This window comes from Calliopsis andreniformis, unplaced genomic scaffold (assembly GCF_051401765.1).
Source record: "Calliopsis andreniformis isolate RMS-2024a unplaced genomic scaffold, iyCalAndr_principal scaffold0022, whole genome shotgun sequence".
Classification (NCBI taxonomy): domain Eukaryota; kingdom Metazoa; phylum Arthropoda; class Insecta; order Hymenoptera; family Andrenidae; genus Calliopsis; species Calliopsis andreniformis.
In genome coordinates, this window is record NW_027480432.1 from 12,757,027 (window position 1) to 12,778,370 (window position 21,344).

General features: G+C 32.7%; 1 protein-coding gene across 2 annotated transcripts in view; it reads right to left on the reverse strand.

Moving 5' to 3' along the window:
* Ago1 (protein argonaute-1) overlaps positions 1 to 21,344 on the reverse strand; it is a 125,956-nt gene that overhangs the window by 103,940 nt on the left and 672 nt on the right. For both annotated transcript variants that reach the window (XM_076390736.1, XM_076390734.1), the window contains exon 2: positions 3,112 to 3,228. In XM_076390736.1, the coding sequence (XP_076246851.1) occupies positions 3,112 to 3,228 (117 nt within the window). The remainder of the gene's footprint in view (positions 1 to 3,111; positions 3,229 to 21,344) is intronic.

The window sequence follows — 21,344 nt, forward strand, 5'->3', positions numbered from 1 at the left end:
AACAAAAAATGAATAGATAAATAACTTAGCGGTTTAGCATAAGATCGCCTATGATCTACGTATCTTTTGTCGTCATGCCTCCTCTAAAGCTTGCACCGACTCCGACGTCGGCGTCGGAGTCGGTGTTAGTATCGGCGCCGGCGTCAAGGCTAGCTTTAGAGGAGGCATGACGACAAAACGTACGTAGATCATAGGCGATCTTATGCTAAAGCGCTAAGTAATTTATCTATTCATTTTTTGTTGAAGAACGAAGTAAATTTCGTGAATAACATGTGTCTATTTTTCATATTACAGTTCTGGGATTTTAAAAAGAAAGTCCGTAAATGGAAGTACGGGAGAAGCCGTGGTCGGGGTCACAGCGGCAACTGTGATTCTGATGATTATAAATACATTAAATTAATGTATTTTTAGTAACGTCTCCTTTTATTTTGTATATACCCAGAGCTAACCCTGACCTAACCCAGACCAAACCGGAAGGAAAACCGAATTGGAAATAATTCGCCACATATACAAAGAGATAACTAAAATTCGTTTACTCTTATTGTTTGTAAGTAAATTAATAGGAAATCATCATGAACATGTTTTAATTGTTTTTAAAGGCTGGTATCAAGAACGTAGAATGTGTAAAACTTGTAAGTATATCATCTTTTACATTCAAGTTATATAAATTTGAAAAGTAATTTTTATTAAACTGATTTACTTTTGCAGATCAAATCAAAGTTTACACTCGAAGTATTTCGGGAGTGACTCGTGCCGCTCAATGCCGCTTGCGGGTGACTTGCACCAAACCATAATAGCGTTTTAGAAACACGAGAGTAAGATATGACATTTGCCTTCTCTCTCGTCTTTCCGAAGCTATCCGAAGTGATCCGAAGGGCCGAATTCACGTACATACGGCTCGTGCAGTAGTGTGTATAGTGGAGGGGGAATCACAGTGTGGCTCCATCTCGCATTCATTAGGCAGCCACATGTCTGTAGATAATTTTATTTCTGTAAAGAAAACTGTAACGGCAGATACCGACCAAGAAATCTCGTAAAGTCACGTGACTATCCTAGACCATCCTAGAACATTTCCTCAAAAATTTAGTGAGAATTTTTTTTCATTGTATACAAATCATTTCAAAATGACCCAGAAAATGGGATAATTACCACTTTTCACAAAATATGCCACTTTTAGAAAAATCATGGAAACATTCAAGTGTCCCCCTTTTTTTTACTTTAAAGTGCCCATAACACCTGTGCCAAAGGCCGAACTGATCAAATTTTTTTTACTTTGTGCCTCTGTTAGTTGAATACACGATACGATCTGAAAAACGGCTAGATCTATTTTCAGATCACATTTGGCAATTTTCTTTTGAATTTCGATTTAAATTCCAATTTGGCAATTTCTGTATATTCATTTCTTCTACTACGTAAGTTGCACAGACTATTTCTTTGTTTATATCGTTTATGTAATTATATTGATTTTTATTTGGTATTCTAGTTAATTTGTTATAATATTATCAATTTGTGGAATACGTTCTTGCCTTGTATATTCACGTGGCAGGAAGGATATTAATGTCGCAAAGGCATTTTGGGTTATCCTGAATGCCCTTGTAATCACCAAAAGGACATAGAAGCACGTGACACTATTTAACGTATCCTTTTCTTTTGTTCTTTCTTTATCGGACATTGTATTTTCTTTACGTTCGCTCATCTTTCCGACACTGCGATTTCTTTTCAAAACTGCCTATGTTCAGTGAATCAATTATTGTATTTGCTAAAGTTTGACAGTATATATATTTTGTTCTTTCTGTTATTTACGTATATATATTGAGTTCATTAATTTATATTTCCAAATACAATATAATCCTAAGCGTCCATCTCTGAGGCCCGTATGGGACTAGATGATTTCCTAACCCATTTGCCATTATCCTTCTGGATAATTAATAAATATGGTAGATATACTTGTGTATCGTGACCGAGCTTTCCTTTTATCAACAACCCGCTCTGCTATTGCAACTACACTATCATTTCACATAATCTCGCTATTAGCGATAGATAAACAGAAAAGTTGCTCGGTTAGTCACTCATAAAGAGCGGGAGTGTATTAGTCTATAAAACATATCTCGGGCGGTCTAGCCAATCCGTATCAAAAATCGTAAGTAACGAGTGGGAATACGAACCCTCACGCACGTAACAAACTTAGGGCAGCGAAGTTCGTAACCCCCGCGCACGTAACACGATTAATTGGTGTTACTTGCGTAAAAATCCGATAACAAATAAGAAATTCACCTCTCTACACTTCTTAATCACTATTTCCAAGTGACTCCTAAAACAGCCCTCGATCAAATCATTACTGTATTTGGAACAAGAATTTAAAAAATAAAAAAAAGGGAAATGATCACGAAGACAACCACTCTTCGCGCTACGCTACCCAAATTTTTTGATGATGATTTTAACTAAACCACTCTTCCCACAGAAACCCTATTTGTTTGCGAATAGTAAACACATAATAACTATTAACAGATACTAATTTACAAACTACCTTCATGTGCTACGTTTTCATGAATACAAAAGTTATTAAGCACTTTCAACCTTTTACCCTTTTCGTAACAGATAGATAACGTTGCGAATATTCATAAAACTGGTTATAACCACTCACAAATTCTGATTTACCAGAAATCCTGACCGCTTTTTCTGATCAAGACATTCGGTTGATATTTTGGTCGACTCACTGAACTGACTGTGATCATAACCGTAATTCTTTCAGTCTCAGCTACCTGCCGGTAGTCGTAGTATTAATAATACTGTTAGGAATATCTGTCGGATAAAAATATCTGTCGAATATCTGTCGGAAAAATAAAGTCGGACCACGGTTATATATATAAGAAAAGCAGAATTATACCGTAGCTATGTAAAATGTATGGTTTCTTACATTCTTACAGTGATTATGATAACTACCGATTGGTTTAAATACTTATGAATAACAAACAAAAACCCGAACATAATTTCATTATTTTTGATTTCTATCTAATTTTGATATTTAAAATCACCGTTTAAATTTCTATCCATATCAAACATATCTTATGTATTGTAAACACGCAAGGAAAATAATCTTAAAACACTTACTTGGCAGTTCCGGGGGTTGAGGAGGAGTGTGTGTCTGACTTGGAACATCCACAACACTGCCCCCTGTTGCTCCAGGCGTTCCAACAGAAGAACCTGTTGAAGATCCAGACGGGGCAGCTGAAAATAACAAAAGATGCACTAATTAAAGGGAAAATGGGTTCCGGTTAAATTTTATAACTTTTAGGTACATGTATTGTAAAGTCTGATGGGCTGTAGAAAAATATGTGACACTTAAAGCCCTGTGATGAATGGTTACTTAAAGCCAGTCAAAGGTAGCGCAACCGTGCGATGCGCATTAACTCGTTGGGCACTTTAAGCAGTCGAGTTTTACAGTGCAACAGTATAAATTCGACCTCCACGACCAAACAATAACAAAAAAGGTATTAATTTATTTATTTAAAAATATTTTCCTGATATCTTGAGTACGTTAAATACCAATTCAGTTTGCGCGTTAGTTACTTTGTAAAAGAATAAAGGGTCTTTTAAAATCCAGAGCTAAACATGAAAAGTAAAAGTTAATTTTCAGATTTAGATTTATGAAAACACTTTTATCGAGAGGTAAAAGTTTTAACAAGATGTAATTTGGATAATTCTTAGGTGTATTTTAATAACTTTCTTTTTTTTTCCATTATCGGTTCTCCTAAATCACAAAATGGCCTCCATCACCCGTCTCAATAATATTGGGGGATTTCTAAATAAATAATAAAAAAAGGCTTTAAAATGTTCAATTATGTATTTAAAAAACACTTTCAAATTGTTTTCATTTCTAATTTAAGAAAACAGTTATAAAATGAACTTGATCCACTGAAAATTTTATTCCATAAATTTGTTAAATAAATATGTTTGATACTATACTTTCAAAGGATACCTATATTAAGGTTATTCTGTAAAAAAGTTTAACTTTTAATACAAAAAAGTAACTTAAAAGAAGGGAATTTCTTTCTAGGAAAAATCTACGGAGGGATTCACGTGGCGTTGTAACAACGTGGAAGGAACAATGTCCTTCGCAGTGAGAATGCACAACTTCAATTCAATCTCTTAAAAATAGTAAATTCGATACATACTTAATCTAGAAAACCCTCTGCCATTTATATTCTAACTTAGAGCATGTATACCTAGAGGCAGCACGGACTACTGTTGGAAGTACATATAACGAGTTCGTAAAAAAAGATAGACTTTAAATAAGTATCTCCTCTCTCTTTCCCTCTACACGGGATTAGATGATGCCTTTTTGTCTTCGATTACTTCAAGAACGTAGCACGCATAGCTATCACTGCACTTCATAGCACACAACGCAATCGCGATACATACTTGGCGTTAGTTTTGAATAAATTTACTCGCATAATATTGAACTGTAACAAGTAAATGGTTTTATTGTTAAAATAAAGTAACGTTCATATTTTTATCAACTAATATATTTATTATTTCTCCTACCTATTTTACAATTACTTTTTCACGTAAACTTCTAACAAAATCATCGTTTCATGTGTATGTATACAAAGAATCTTTCTACTATGTTAATTATTTTCTAGTTATGACGGTTACTTGTCTGACTATAAATATCGATATCGATACTTTTATAACCAATTCTTTTATCATATTTGTACAATTAAAGCACAAAATTTTAATTAAGAATATATTTTAACTTGTTGTCAATACTTTCTTCAAATTTTCATTCTTTTACGTGTTATAAAAACGATTTTTACAATCGTGCTTTCCTTAGGCATATTATTTTTAATGAAGGAACACGCTTTATCTAACTAATACAAAAAATTCGATTATTAAAAAAACGTTTGTGCACATGGCTCTTAGGGATCTCCATTCACCCTAATGTTAAAAAGAAAGAAGATATACTTACTTACAGTCTATCTCTTTCTACGAACTCGTTACACTTTCAACAGTTGTGTAATGTATACATGTATACAGAACATGAACTTTCAACACGCGCGTATTGCGATACTCAAACTCTGGTTGTCGCTGAGGCTGCTAGGTGGCTACCGCGGGACTCCCCACCTCACAATAAGACTCGCAGCCCCCATGGCTTATAAGCAGCCACGGAAGCAGAGACCAACCAGAACGTGTCAGCTGATGATAGTGATCGTTACTATGCAGTCACGGTCACCTCATAGGCTTTACATGGTCCACTGTCCATATCTACTTTCCTAGATTTCCGCACTATTACTACTGATTAGTAGCAGCTTTAGCGACTCTAGCGTCGATACCGGCAATCTACGACTCCACCAACCTACCATATTGTCCGCGAGATATAGCTCCGTCTCCCGTCTTTCACCTAACGCAGACTTCGGAATTGCTCTTTTTGGCCGATTTTCGAAGGCGACGTCTCCTTTCTCCCTCGCACGTCACTTCTCTCCGCGGCGGCCCTAGTGCTCGAAAGGCCTCAGGCGCGTGCCACAAAAATCGCGCGTGGTGCATTTGGGCGACGACACTTATATCAATAGATTTCCACATCACCCATGAGGTACTATTGTTGATGCGTTTTTGTTTTGTCAGTGGTATCCCCTGACGCGCGATTCTTGTGGCACGCGCCTGAAACCTTCCGAGCACTAGGGCCGCTGTGGAGAGAAGTGACGTGCGAGGGAGAAAGGAGGCGTCGCCTTCGAAAATCGGCCGAAAAGAGCAGTTAATTCCGAAGCAGCACCCCCATATTTTCCCAACTCGCAAACGCAGATATCGCTACCGTGCGCTACGTATGCACCTCGGTATCCGTTCTGAACTGCAGGATCATGGGCCCCTGCCTCGCGTTAGGTTAAATCCGTACCCGAATTGTCTGTCCATGTTATTATTTATAAAGATAGTGAGTAAGATCTTCAGTAATAAATTTGAAGCGTAATAGATCGTCTTTGTCAATTGAACCCTCACTGCATTCATTCGTCAACATGAATCCAGCGTACCAACTGAGTCGGCACCTTTTCCCCTGTCCACCGGACTACAAATCACAATCAGAGCCCTCTCCTGATGGACGTTTATGCTCGGCTGGGAGCAGAGTTGTGCCAACAAGCGCGCCTCAGCAACCAACTACCCGATGGCTAGGATATCTAGGAAAACAACTGGAGAAAGCTACCAGTGGACATAATTTCAAGTGACCACCGTCCACCGATCTTAGATAGCAGGATAGATTGGAGACGTCCGTTTATAACTATTCGACTTGTATGTCATAGCAAGTCGGGGTTCCGTCAAACCGCCCATCTCTGTCTAACACTTACTAAATCTGTTATAACAAGTGAAAGTGTAATAAATGATTTCTAAGAAATGGTGTCTGTGAGAATCGTCCCCTCTATTCATAATCTTTTTGTACTATGCCGTAGTGGGAATGCCTAGCATTATAACCCTACAGCAAGGCGGTCCGGTACAATATTTGCAAACATGTAAATGTAATAGCAGACCTTACAAAATGATATAACCAAATTTTCTTATTGAAATTAATGTATTTGTTTTTTAGGTAAATTCATTTTCTTTGGTCGAGTATTAGATAAATTAAATAATCAAGAACAAGGAAAGCTTTTGTCTAAGCGTTTAATGCAGTTGGATAATGTCGATAGTATAATAAATATTCATCGTAGATTATGCTTTTTACTAGTCAGTTGATTGTATCAGTTATAAGGAAAATATACTAAATATTACCATAATGTTTTAAGATATATATTAGTTGATACATTAAGATTACATTGGAGTAACATAATAAATAATGATTATTCTTAAATGTATTCTACTGTCAGAATGTTATATAAAATCAATAAAATAATTTTCCTTCTCTTGTTCTTTTTTTCTCTCTCTCTTTTTCTCAGCTAAAATATATGAACATTGTCAAAAAACATAGAAAACTTAACACTTATTAACAATTAAACTAGCGGTAATATGTATCAATAAAAATAACATTATAACAATTTAACAATATAACACTATACTTGATAAATATTACTAAGTAATATTAATACGAATAAAATAATAAGACACTTTAGCAAAAAAGTAGCAAATAGTAGAAAGAAATTATACATGTATAATAAAATAGTAGAAAGGGAAAGAGAGTAGTAATAATACAGTATAAATACAATATCTAATTTAAAGAAAACAATTTTCTATAGAATCGCTTGTGCTTATTGAAATCGTACTATTTCGTGAAATCTCTTGCGTTGAGTTTAGCATAGTATCTAATATTAATGGATTGAAATGAAATTGAATCTGTGAACTAGTATTGGAAATCATGCTGTTTGTGAAAATGTCGTGAGTCTGAGAAGAAGGAGGAATAATTTGAGTATGATTTGTATGCTGAGTTGTAGGAATAACAGTCTGTCTAGTTTTACGGACTGATGTAGATGTAGCTTGTCTTCTTGACGCTTGTATTGGAAAATGATAAATTGAATGTGATATATTGTTTGAGTGTATGGAAAATACATTTTGCAATGTAATATTTTTTATTAATCTTAAAACTTCACTTCTAAAGTTTTATTTTTGATCTAAATGGAATAGTTCGATAGCCGGTAATGAAGATTCAAAAAATAATTTATCATCTTTTTCTGTATTATTTACTGTATTAACAGACGGTTGGGAAATTGATGGTATGGGTGTATTTAAACATTTTACTAACGATTCTTCTATTTGATTTTTTCGACGTTTACTAGCATTCATGGGCATTGGTATTTCATTTATATCATTATCTTGTGATACCGAATCTATGGTTGCTGAATTTTCTTCCAAACTCGACAATGTATTTGCTATTTCTTTGAATTTGATTGAAAATTATAATTGTCTAGCATAAACGTATATCCTGCCAGTCTGCGAACTGCGCAGATTTTACTTTCTTCTTTATAGTGTTAATAAACGTATCTCCAATGTTCCGCTATTTCTTCATCAATTTTTGAACTACAATTAAGCTTAATATTTTATCACTTTTACAGATACTTAGGCAGTGAATGTAATTTTATTGATTTACACTACAATGGGACTTTTATATTTTATAATTAAAAATTTATGAAAAAAGTATGTAAAGCCATTTGGACGTACAATAGAAAGGAATATTGCCTTGTCTTTTCACAAAATAAATGGCTAGTTAGTAAAACTGCCAATTTTCTAAATTGCGTAGAAACCATAGATGGCAAGTGTTTAATCAAGGCGTATTAGTTATGAAGTCTGCCGTAACAGGACTTTGGTATCGATGTATTAATCGATGATGGTGCGTGAACTAGGCGTCTGCAAGCGTCCCAGCGAGATGGTTACGCCAAGCTGGGTGCTCTCAGCGAGGAGGGCCCGAACGAAAATGATTATGCTGCAGGGCACAATTTGGCACGGAAATCTGTACAGCAAGGCACAATATCTCGCAACAGAGTGCAGCAAGGCACGGTATCAAGACAATGTGCAGCAAGACACAGAAGTTCTGAACCTCACAAGTTTGTGCAGCTAAGGCACAATTGTTCGAGGGTGCAGCCTGGCACCTTGAATTTGATTTCCCCCAATTTGATTGTACTATATGTCACTCGTGTAGCTCGACACGTTTAATGAGATTGCTCAAAATCACAACACTATAAAGAGAACTATTAGAAACTCAAAGAGGAGTCACAACTGGATTTTCACACGTATTGATGCGAACTAAAAACCAGCGCTTTACACACGAAGAAAAACAAAAAACTGCGAGCTGACATCAGCGCCGTGACTATGATGATCACAACCCTGCTCATCTGGTTTTTCGAGCCCTTCATCAAAGGATCTAATCTTTATTCAGCAAGTATGTAAAGATAATGAAACCCCAAATGACAAGTTCCACACATTACAATTATAAAACGTTCTTCTCAGTCGTACTATTTGAAATTGCCGATACAAATTATGAGGTTCATATACGTAGACATAGAGGCTGTTGGCAACGAATCCGACAGTTATATGTTTGAAAGAAGCCAATTTTACAAGAAAATGCTGAACAATGACAGTCCGAAAGATTCTCCACTCCTAGAAACCATATCTTCAAATAAGCCATTTATGTTTATTGGTGACGAGGACTTTACTCCCTCCTATAAGGTAATTACGTAATTAAAACATACAGTGGAAATTTATTAACGTATAAGAAACGTATTCTTAATTATCGTTTGAACAGTGTTCGAGGTTACGTTGAATATACATTTGGAATACTGTCAAATAAGTGAAGAATTTTTCAACAGACCACTAAATGTTAAATTGCAATCTGCTATAAATATTATAAAATGTTGTTGCGTTCTTCATAATTTTATTATAAGCAGAAATGGTTATTGGCTCGAAGATGTATTACTTATTAATGGATTGTATAAAAATAGAAATTTACCAACATGTAGGTAGGCAGTGTTAAATGTAAATTAAATAAGAAACACTTTTGCTAATTATTTTTTTAGCGACTGTGGAAAAGTACCATAGCCAGACCAATGTATCACAAAAAATTTCCAAAAAAATTAACGCTTATTAAATCTCCAAAAAAAATGAATCCACCCAAAATAGCATCCAAAAGATATTATTAATCTCACAGAAAGTCTCTAAAAAAATTAATCCCTCCAAAAAAATATCGAAAAGATATTAATCCCCACAAAATAGTGTCCAAAAGATATTAAATAACCCCCCAAAAGGCATTCCAAAGATATTGATACCCCCCCCCCCCCCCCCTCAATATCTTCAAAAAATATTAATCCACAAAAACGAAACTCAAAAAATATTAAACTTCAAAAAAATATAATTAAAAAACTCCCGAAAAAATGTTTATTGCTACTTGATTCGAAAAAAGTACTGAAATGAAAAGTAGTTATCCAATTTTTAAGGGTGCTCTAAATTTCGGTAATTACGAAACCGGTAGAAAACATTAATCTATTTGACTTGAAGAAGGTACTGAAATCGAAAGTAGTTGCCCTCTTTATACAGTGTGCTTCACAACACGTTAATTAGAAAAAGACATATGTACTACGGCAAAGTTAATTTCATTTGGGACATTTTTAGAGAATACGATCTAGACACGAAGCAATAAAAAAAGTTCACGTGCATGTATGCGCGGAAATGCCTAGGTTTTTAATTATACACCATTTTGTATTGCGTAAAGCATTGACCTTAAAACTAAAACAGCATGGTACACTTTTGGAGAACGGACTCTATACATAAAAGCAACGAAAAAAGTTCAAATGCACATACGCCTGGCAATGCATAGTTTTTTAGTTACACGATATTTTAATATTGCCTAAAACGCTGCTGCATTACTTATCTGCGCGGTGTGCTATCTGCTAGAACCAAAAAAAGTATCACACTGGACGCAATACAAAATATGTAGCTTATAATTGAAAAACCAAACGGTTTTAGATATATGCGCACAAGAATCTACCCTCCAAAAATGTTTCACATGGTTGGAAACACCCTGTGTATGTTTGATAGAATCAGGAGACACATATTTTCTAGTATTAGTTTACAAAAGTAGTCGCAAAGGACCTAGCCGAATAAGGAGGTCCAAAGTGCCCCCAAACCAAATTCGACTTGCGATGGGTCATTCGATAGCTTATCACAAAAAACTAGTTTGTGCCAATTTTCAAGCCTGTGGTTAAAAAGTATGCAGCGGTTTAGAATGTGGACGCTTTGTCGCTGCGTCATTGACGCTGTTGGAAACATAGTATCGATATTTCGAAACATAACTAGCTCGGCAGTTTTCATCAGACGAGTTTATTTACTTTCTGTAATTGTTATGTTATTTTCCTTAATGTAAAAGCATTGAACATTGAACACTTGTCTTTTAAAGAATGTACGAAAATTTGACGTATACGTTACTCTGACGTGACAGGAACGACGAAAAATCGGTTTTTGATATTTTTGACTATGGCGCACCAAACCGTGTAATAACACGGTAACAACAATATGTATTTACTGTAAAAATATGATTGTAGTTCTGAGATTGTGTCAATGCGAAACCCTCGTTTTTTGGCATTTTTTCCACTTTTTATTTTTCACGGCTTCAATTATCGATTGAAAAATCTCAAAAAATTCTACAACATGTATCTTGGTGTCTGAAGTATCTCTGATTTTTTGTCGAATTTTTTATTCAATATGGTACGTGTAATTTCCAAAAAACGTGATTTTCTATTTACCCCCATTACTAACCCCCAGGTTGAGATAAAGGATTGAAAATTGGGACAAACTAGTTTTTTGTGATAAGCTATCGAATGACCCATCCCAAGTCGAATTTGGTTTGTGGGCACTTTGGACCTCCTTATTCGGCTAGACCCTTTCTGAGATTTGAATTTTAAGGCAAAGTATACCACTTTTATTGTTTATCGTTCCTGTTAAACGTAAGCCCGTTTGTATTTACCAACCTCTTAAAGCCTGTCGTCAATTATTTAAGACTTAAAGGTCTTACGTTCAATTATGTATTTAGATGATATCTTGTGCATTGGCGACGACTACAAAAAATGGAATAGAAATGTTGAAATCACGTTTGATATGTTATCGTCTTTAGGATTTTTACTAAACAAGCGAAAGAGTAACTTAGTCCCATCGAGCAGATGAAAATATCTTGGGTTCACGTTAGACTCTATTCTGTACTCAATTTAGTTACCCAAAGAAAAGTGAGAGAAATTAGAAAATCAGTTAAGGAAGTTTTCTACCAAAAACTCACGTCTTATCAGAGATTTTACACATCTCACTAGCAAACTTGTAGTTGCTTGTCCAGCAATGGAATACGGTTTATTACATATTATGTCGTTAGGAAGGAGAAAATTCTAGCTTTGTTAGCAAACGATTTTAACTGTGAAAAAAGAATGAGGATCCCTAAGTTAATTCTACTCGATCTGAAGTGGTGAATAAAGAAGATTCCTGTGACAACTAATTTTATAAGAATAATCAATTTCACGGTGGAAATTATTACTGACGCCTCAGATACAGAATAAATACGACGTTGGAACCTAATGTTAATTTGTTATTATCGCCATGTAAATCAAGAACATATCTACAAATCAGACACATGCACTTGATGGTAGAAAAAATACCAAGGAGACTGAAGGAAAGTGGAGATTCAGATCCCAGATATTAGTATTTATTTTTGGTGTTTATAGCGAAAAACATTTATAGTAAAAGGTTTGTTATAAAAGAAAATAAAAAGTAACTATCTCTCTGTTATCAATATTATAATCTTTATTAAAAGTTATAGTTCGTATAAATTTATAATAGTAAAAGGAATGATTAAAATTTTGCAATTAAAAATTGTCAAATACGGGATTACTGTTTACAGAATATTTCACATTCGTAAAAGAAAAACAGATTGTGGGCTAGTTTCTTAAAAGTTTTTGTTAAGTTTATGTTGATATTTATAGTCATTTTTACCCTCAAAATAAGTAGAAATACCCTTCAGATGTATTTTTTCTATTACTTATTTTAATTTTATATTAAAAAGTTTTAATTTAAAAAGGATGTTTCCATCGTCCCTTCCACAAATTATCGCATGTTACCTTTCGTCCCTAGAATTAGAGACAAAAGTAACAAATGACATACTTTAAAAAAAGATTCATTTAAAAAAATTGCTGTAACATATTGCTAGTTTTTTTGTTTGATTACGTTAATGAATAATGTAAGTTTACTGTTTTGTTCAACATTTTTTAAAATTTTATGAAACTTAGAAGTTACAGAGTCAAAAACGCAAATTGTTACGTTTTTCCCTGGTCTCTCCTACTAAAATTTTTGAATACCAATTTTCATTTATAAATCCATATCTAACCGAGATATTTGAACTTTTATAAGCAACTTCAAATAATAAAACTGTAATAATTGTTGTGAAGATATTGTTACTTGTATTACTTGTTATACGGCTAAATTGTTTATTATTAATTTTAAACACCTATATGTAATTCTAATTCTCCTTAAAACCTACATACACAACATGTATAGATACACACATACATACATACATGTTAAGATCGCTTAACACATGCGCGCCAGGGTAGTTTTCACGGTATGTCCTCCAGAAATGCCTTCAAAAGCTTCATTATTTCTGTCAAAACCAAGATCAGACCAATCCAAATCTTCTTCCTCTGTGTCACTGCATGAGGATGATGATTTATAAACGCGCGCACCGGCGTCTGTGTTAAGGTAATTGTGAGTTTGAAAACAGTCTAATCAAATTGCAATGAATACTTCAGTGTATTGTAAAATCGTTACGTACAAGTGTATAGTGTAGTGTTGTTGCGTAAAGTGTATGATTCTAATGCCTGGTGTTAACGCATTGGCGATGCGAAAACTTACAGAATAATCGTAAAGAATTCCAGATAGAATTTAGGTCGACTCGCGGATTTTATGAGATTGAACTATAAACTCGAAAGGGAACTTTAGCCCGATTAAACTGAATAGCATCCAACTCTAACGAACTTGATTGTCAACGTGATGATACTGTTCTGAACCCGTTAAAACTATAACCTCGGGGTTTATATAGGCCGAAAAATGAGTGGAAATTCATTAAAAATTTACATATAAGGAAATTTTTCACGGTTGGTACAACGGCGTAGTTGCTATCTATTGTAGTTGCTCGTAGTCGCGTTCCCATTAAGATAAACGAATAAAACGAGAGTACTATGGCGTTTTCTTTTAACAGGCAGAGACTTGAATATTTGGGAGAGTAGCATAAAATATTCTCTGTACATAACAGTGCAACAATTTAAGTATTAAAAAAGAAGAGAAAATCTATTTTCCATACTGGGTATCGATTCCAGAATCTGTCATTTAGGAAGGAACTATCAGCCGTGGTTGCCCAATCGTCTCTCTTAAGATATCTGTTATCTTCTAAGCATATGTAGATAGACTTATTTTAATTATTCATAAAAAATGCGTGTTGGCACAAGATCTATCACAGAATATCATCGTTTGATCTTCAATCTAATCCCTAAAAATTTCAGAAAAATCTCTGAAAGGTTCACTGAGAAGTCTCCTTCTAACATATAGGTCGGAAAGTGAAAATATAAGAGCCAGCGACTTGAACTGTTGAATACAGCGTTTCAAGAGTGAGAGAGTAAGGCTAAATTCGCCTTCTCTCTCGACTTTCCGAGGCTATCCCCAGTGGGCGAGGGGCCGAACTCATGCACATACGACTCATGCAGTAGTATATGTGTGTAATGGAGGGGAAATCACAGTGCGGTTCCATCTCGCATTCAATAGGCAGCTACGTGTCTGTAGGTAATATTATTCGTGTAACGAAAACTGTAACAGCAGATACCGACCTAGCAATTTCAATTCTCGAAAAGTCACGTGTGTACTCTACCCCCTTAACTCTTTCGCACCGAATGACTAATAGTGACCACTCGCAAGATTGTTCCTGAACAGGAATTTGAAGTATTGAAACAAACTATAATTAATTCCACAAAAATTTTCCAGGACGAATTTTGCTGTATAATACACTCATGACTCGCATGCCCCTACGACAATGTAGCAGGTACTCTTACCGAAATGCAAAATACAATAAATATTGGTAATACGTTCGTAACCTTTATAGAAACCGAAACACAAAAACACCGGTATGGGGTCATCCTGAGATATGAAAATACCGGTATATTTACCGGTAAACTTTTCGGGTTTTCCTATTTCATTACAAAATTCTCAAGATTCTTTTAAGATCTATAAAAAATCAAACTAAATACCAGTATAATTTCGGTATTTGTGACAAGTTTTTATGTTCTCGATACGGAATTCGTGGCCATGGACCGATTTTCATTTGTTTACATTCTACGTAAGGTATATGCCCCACTTTTTGTCGCTGTTGTCAAATTTTATTGTCACGAGCCCTAGCCTCACTAAATCCGTCAGTGTCATAAGTAGAAAAGAAAGAAATTATGATATTATAGGAACTTGATTAGACTGAAATGAGTAGAGAGCAATAAAAGGCATGTATACACATACACAGAATGTAAACAAATGAAAATCGGTCCGTGAATCCTGTGTCGAGCACAAAAGCGTGAAGCCTTACCAGAAATACCGTAATTATGCCAGTATTTATTTCAGTTTCTAGTAATATATTAGTTTCAGTATTATGCCAGTATCGGTATTTCGGTAGTAATCAATTTCAGTATTATATCGGTCTCGGTATACCTTTTCTAGCATAATACCGGTATCAAAATTATACCAGTATTAAGTTCGTTCAACGCAGTGACGGTCAAATCAGCTGTTGCAAAAGAATTAAAATAACAAAGGTTGTATTTATTACACTCCGTATAGATGATTAATTCTATAAAGTAGTTTATTTTTCGTTTTTGCCAGGCTTAACGATATTTGCAAATTCATTTATCATAAAAAGTAATGTTAAACCAGTATTTCTATTAATAATCAGCGATACTGTTATAAAACATATAAAAACTTGTACTAGAGCAGAGGCATATAAAATTTTGGATAACGACTGGAATCTATCGTTAACAGAATTGAATGCATTTATAGCAATTTTATATCGCCATGAAGCATACGAAGTGAAAAAAATAAAACTTTCATATTTATGATTGCAAATGAAGTTCTAAATCATTTTCAAAACCAAAGATCAAAAATACATACACAGAAATTCTTGAAAGAAAGCAATTACAAAACGATTGGAGCGACTGCAAGCAGATAAGTTTGTTTTGGTTTCAAAAGTGTGGAAAAAATTCATTGAAAATAGTCAAATGTGTTATAAATCAGGAGAAGATTATTACAATTGTACAATTATTTCCAACCAATATTATCATATTATTAGTATTTTTGGGTGAATTGGTCTAGGCTAAAATTTATAGAACCATGTACTGGATATGAAAGAACAGTAATAGGTGTGAGGCACACACAACGTTATGAAAAGCTCATACTGTATATGTGCACATGGACGCTTCGACAGCAACCTAAGAAAATAAAAAATGTTTTCCATCCCAGAGTTTTCTCAACATTTAACTACTTTAAGTTGTAGAAATCATTTTTTTATTTCGACCCAAAAATCGACGAAAATAAAACCATCATTTACAGCTTTATTACTTTTTTCGTTGAAATGATATATCACTGAATTACATGAACTAAGTACATAATTGAATTTCGCCAAATTATATTTTGATATCATTGACCATTTCGGGCATGTGCCTTTTCAAAAATGTTCCATTTTCATTGTTTGTTACGAAAAATTCACTGTACTTTTCTGTCAGTAACACGTTCTGGTCATATTATAAAGACTGATCCCTTAGCTGTAACCGTTACTTTTTGAACAGCCGCTACTTGCAAATTGAACTGGGTCTGGATGACACGGTATAATAACCGCGTGAACTAAATGCGATAACGGTGGGATACGAAATCTATACTTTTCAGCATTTTTATGTGTGATTTTCACGATGCGAATTACTGATTAAAAATCTAAAAAATACCATAATATGTGTCCCATAATATGCATTTACTTTTTTTCGAAATACTTAATGGAGTAGATGATAACGAGAAAATTGGCAAAAACATGACTTTCCATTTTTGCTCTTTACTACTCCGCAAGTTGAGATACAGGGTTAAAACTTTTTTTAAATTGTTTTTTTGTGTTGTTGAAAATTACTAAATGGCTTATCAAAATTAAATTTGGTTCAGGGGCATTTTTTACCTTCTTATTCGGCTATACCCTGTCTTACAAACCAGCCAAACGGCTGTTCCTCATGCTCCCATTAACACTATTATTATAACATGAATAACTTATATAATATTTTAAGAAAAATGTGGAACACTTTCGGAGGATAAATTATAAACATCAAAATAAGGAAAAAATTTTCCTATATAAATATGTCCTATAACGATTAGTTTCCTAATTATACGCCATACTCTAAATTTATAACATAAAGCAACTAAAATAATATGAAATTTAATTTCATAATTTCACATATTGAAATTTAACGAAAAGAAAAAATAAAGCTAAAAATAAAGCTCGTTTCATTTGTATCATCTGTTCTACCCCCTTATTCAACCCCTTTCTTATAATATGCTTCAAATAAATTCTTTTTATAAAGTAGACATCAATTGCTCAAAAAAATAAAAAAAATACATACTGTAATAGAATATTCTAGACAATGGCACCATATGAACCCTGGATTTACCCCTTGAAATTTCATCAAATTTACAGATGACAACAAGAGACCCCTTGTAGATGAACATAGCTTTAACTGTACTTATCTCCTGCTGTTTATTATTCAAGAATATAACTTTTTATGCAAACTATTCTTAATTCTAGATATAATACTATAAAAATAAAACAAATGGATATGATATTATTCTACACAGTATACATAATACATATCCATAATATAAAATATACAATGCAGATTACAAACGCATCTTTGGTGTATAAATAAGCACATACAGTGCATCGTCCATGCTTGTAAACAATAATAGATTTTGTATTTTTCATTTCTTTTATTTATTATGAAGTTTCATTACTATATAAATTCACTATATATTAAACACCTATAAATAAGTATTACATAGCCAAAAAATATTGTATGCCACTGAAAACAAAAGTAATATTGGCAATAAACCTATGATTATTTCAATATTTTTTATTACTCATAATTTATTGAATTTAATAATCGTGTGCAGCATTACTGAATGAATGTTTCTAAACTAGTGTAACTTTTTTGATATAAAAAATATCTTAATTATATATTAAAATATTTATAATGTTGATAAAAGAAATTCGTAATAAAGAAAAAGATGAATAATGACTTTGAATTTTTCATAAATATAATTGCACCTAAGAAATACAAAGGCACTGCGTAGCTTTTCACTTTTAATTATAATTAATGTTATAATATAATATTAAAGAAATTAATATTTGCTGTTAGATATTATACTACGTGCTCTAAACCATTTTGGACAATAAATTTTGTTGTAGATAATCCATTCCAATACATATATTATTTGCTTGTGCATCATTTTCTTCATAATATTTCCGATTCAGTCTAATTTATAGAGTAAATTATATGAATAAAATCAGGCGTTTCAAATTTTAGGAAGTGTTAATACCCTTCAGCATTTAGCATATTATTTGCAAAGGAAGAAAACTTTTTAATGAAAATTTTTTATTATTATCTAGTTGTTGCAAAACAGATTGATAATTAACTATTTCTCTTATTCAAGTTTACAAATGAATAGTGTTTACAATTTATTTTGGTACAATCTTTCCATAAAGCACCAGTATAACCACAGATTATGCTCAAACTCACAAAAATATATTCACATTGGCTCTACATATATGAAAAATATAGTACTACATGTTCTTAACAGATTACATGTTATTAATAGGTTTTGTGTTTTTATCCAGTTGAAAGCTATTATTGAAAGCTAATGTGCCTTCCATATACCAATACTGAGAATTAGCATCTGTAGAAAATCTGTAATGAAACATATGAACTAACAGAAATTTAAAATATAAGACAACTATACATTATATCATATTACTTTTTTTCACAGAATGGTCAAAGGAAACAATCAATGTACACAAAATGTGAAGTTTCATTTAGAAAAAAAGTGGACTTATATTTTTGACATATGTTGCACTATGAAAAAAATCAAGTTGTAGAAAAATAGACCTTTTTATATCATTTGACTTTTTCATCTACAACTTTTTTTTTTACTTCTAATCAAACTTAGAATATATGACCTAATTGTATAGTTTACTTTATATAGGCCCAATAACATTGACCACTTTGAATATCTCCATTCCTTTTAGAGATATAGAAAAACTTTTATTTAAATTTACAAAAGTTGTATGGTACAAAGGGGTCCATAACGTAGAAGTACTAATTCTTGTTTTAACTATTTTTAGAGATTTCAAAATCACCTTCGTTTTTTTAAATGAAACATTAATTTTTCAGTTTACTAATAGAATAGCAGGTATTCAGACAATTTCAAGGAACCCTCAAATGAGCTCATTCACTAACAGATAACAGAGTAAAACAAAGAGACTTATGTTATAAGTATACTATGGATTTTTATGAAAATATAGTAAAAATATAAAATGAATCTTTAAAAATATGGAAAAAATGTGTAAAAATGATATAAAATTCAATATAATTGCACTTTTTGTATTTATTCATGATAACATATATTTTGAATTTAGGCTTGTTTTTGTACTGAATTGTTAAAGTTTATTTTATCCACCATCTAATCGTAAGAGGTGCCCAAAGTAATGGCCATTTGCATTGATACAACATTGCATCTGTTAGATTGCTGTAATCCATACGTGTACTACCATTTCGTAACTTATTGTAATACATGTTGTAATAAGTCTTTGTCAAAGACAAAGAAGTTAAATTTAGTGAATCAATCTGTATATAGTTGAAGAATTTCATATTTTTTCAAAGATGTAGTAGTACCTTGTATCTTGACCAAAATTTTACCCTCGAAGTTGGCCGTCATTAACCCTACCATTTCTTGAAATTACCTTCACAAATAGAACTTCAGTGATGTTTATCAGAAGTTATATCTACACTGATGCAATAATGAAGAACATTTTGTTGACTCTTATTGCTACATGTCCAAAATGTTTCCAAGGAACACCAACTTATAGAAATATTTTGTCCACACTGAAATAACATAATTAGAGGAATGCATGTTGTTGCTTCAAATGGAAACAGGCAACAAGCAGCGACATTTATTGCTGGCAACAGATACACAAAGAAACATTCAACATATAAGCAGCGACGACTCAGTCTACATACAAGTTCCTTGTTGTTGCCTCAGTGTAGACATAGCTTAATGGAAACAAACGTAATCTAAATTATTATATACGGTGGATAGAAAATCCTAGTGTAACCGGCAAAGAGTTAATTCTACATAAGAAAATAAGGAAAAAAATATGGTATACAATTTTTTCATTCAAGGCTACATTTCTGAGAAAATTTAATTTGAAATTTGCTGAACTACTCAATACAATTTATTTATCGTATATTCTATTATCAGTTGCTTATGTCTGTGCTAATGTTTATAATCACTGATAATGATTTTAGAGTTTCTACATGATATATTGTCTTCATTGTTAGAACAAGTACCTCCACATATCAAAATTACAATTATCTTTCAACATGACAGTGCCTGCCACATTTCACGAAACCACTTTTAAATTTCTTAAATGAAAAGTATTTGTGTTGGATTGGTTGTGGTGATAAGATACATTGGTCCCTCTGAGGTCTTCGGACCTCATACCCCTGGACTTTTACCTATAGGTACATGTCAAAGAAGAAATGTACAAAGAAATATTCACAACATTGCACAGCTAAATTAAAATATTCATCAAATGTTTGGAAAACTAGAAAATGATAATACGTTACAATCCGTGCAATCATCCTTAATTCATTGAACACAATTATGTATGCAGCAACAAAAAGGACATTTGCAATAGTACTTATAAAGTAATAAACTAAAATGAAAATAGTAAACTTCAAATTTGATTTCCTCGAAAACAAAGCCTCGAATGAAAAAACTGAACAGTAAATTTTTTTCTTATTTTTTTACGTAGAATTACCCCCTGGCTGATTATACTATGATTTTCTACCCGCCTTGCATATCATTATCTCACTGCATATTATCCCTATATTCATTTCACGCAGAAGCAAAATTCCTAATATAGAACTGTTCTTTAAATCTGCCAGATTCAGTCTCTAACTATGACAAAAATGCAAGACATTATTATATATTGAAAAGCAACAATAAAATAACACATTCTATTATATTTTTTGAGGTTAAAATTTATGATATTTTTAGAAAAAGCTTAACAAATCTCTATCTGTATCACATTATCTATTTTACATCTTGTATCTATATTACATATGTACACGACCATAAGTCTAATTAATCTATCTGCCTATAGAAAAGAATTATCCAAAATCAAATAGATAAGCATTTCTGCTAGCATGATATTTCTAATCAAATCATTAAAATAAGAAATGCACTACATTCATATTCAATATACAATACACAACAAAAAAGAAACATTTGTATTCACAAATATCTAAATAAAAGTTTTAAGTCAATGCAATTTAATAATTAAATTCTGTTATTATCATTTCTTTGTTAAAATAATGTGTTAAAATATTCCTTAAAAAACCTGATCAAATTATATTCATACTATGAGTATCTAGCTGAGAAAAAGGATAATAATGTAATAAATTTAAATGTAGAAATTCCTAATAGAAGTAGGTAATAACTTACTGATGGTAAAACTAGAAAATGAAAGTGACAAAAACAATGAAAATTAGATAACTAACATT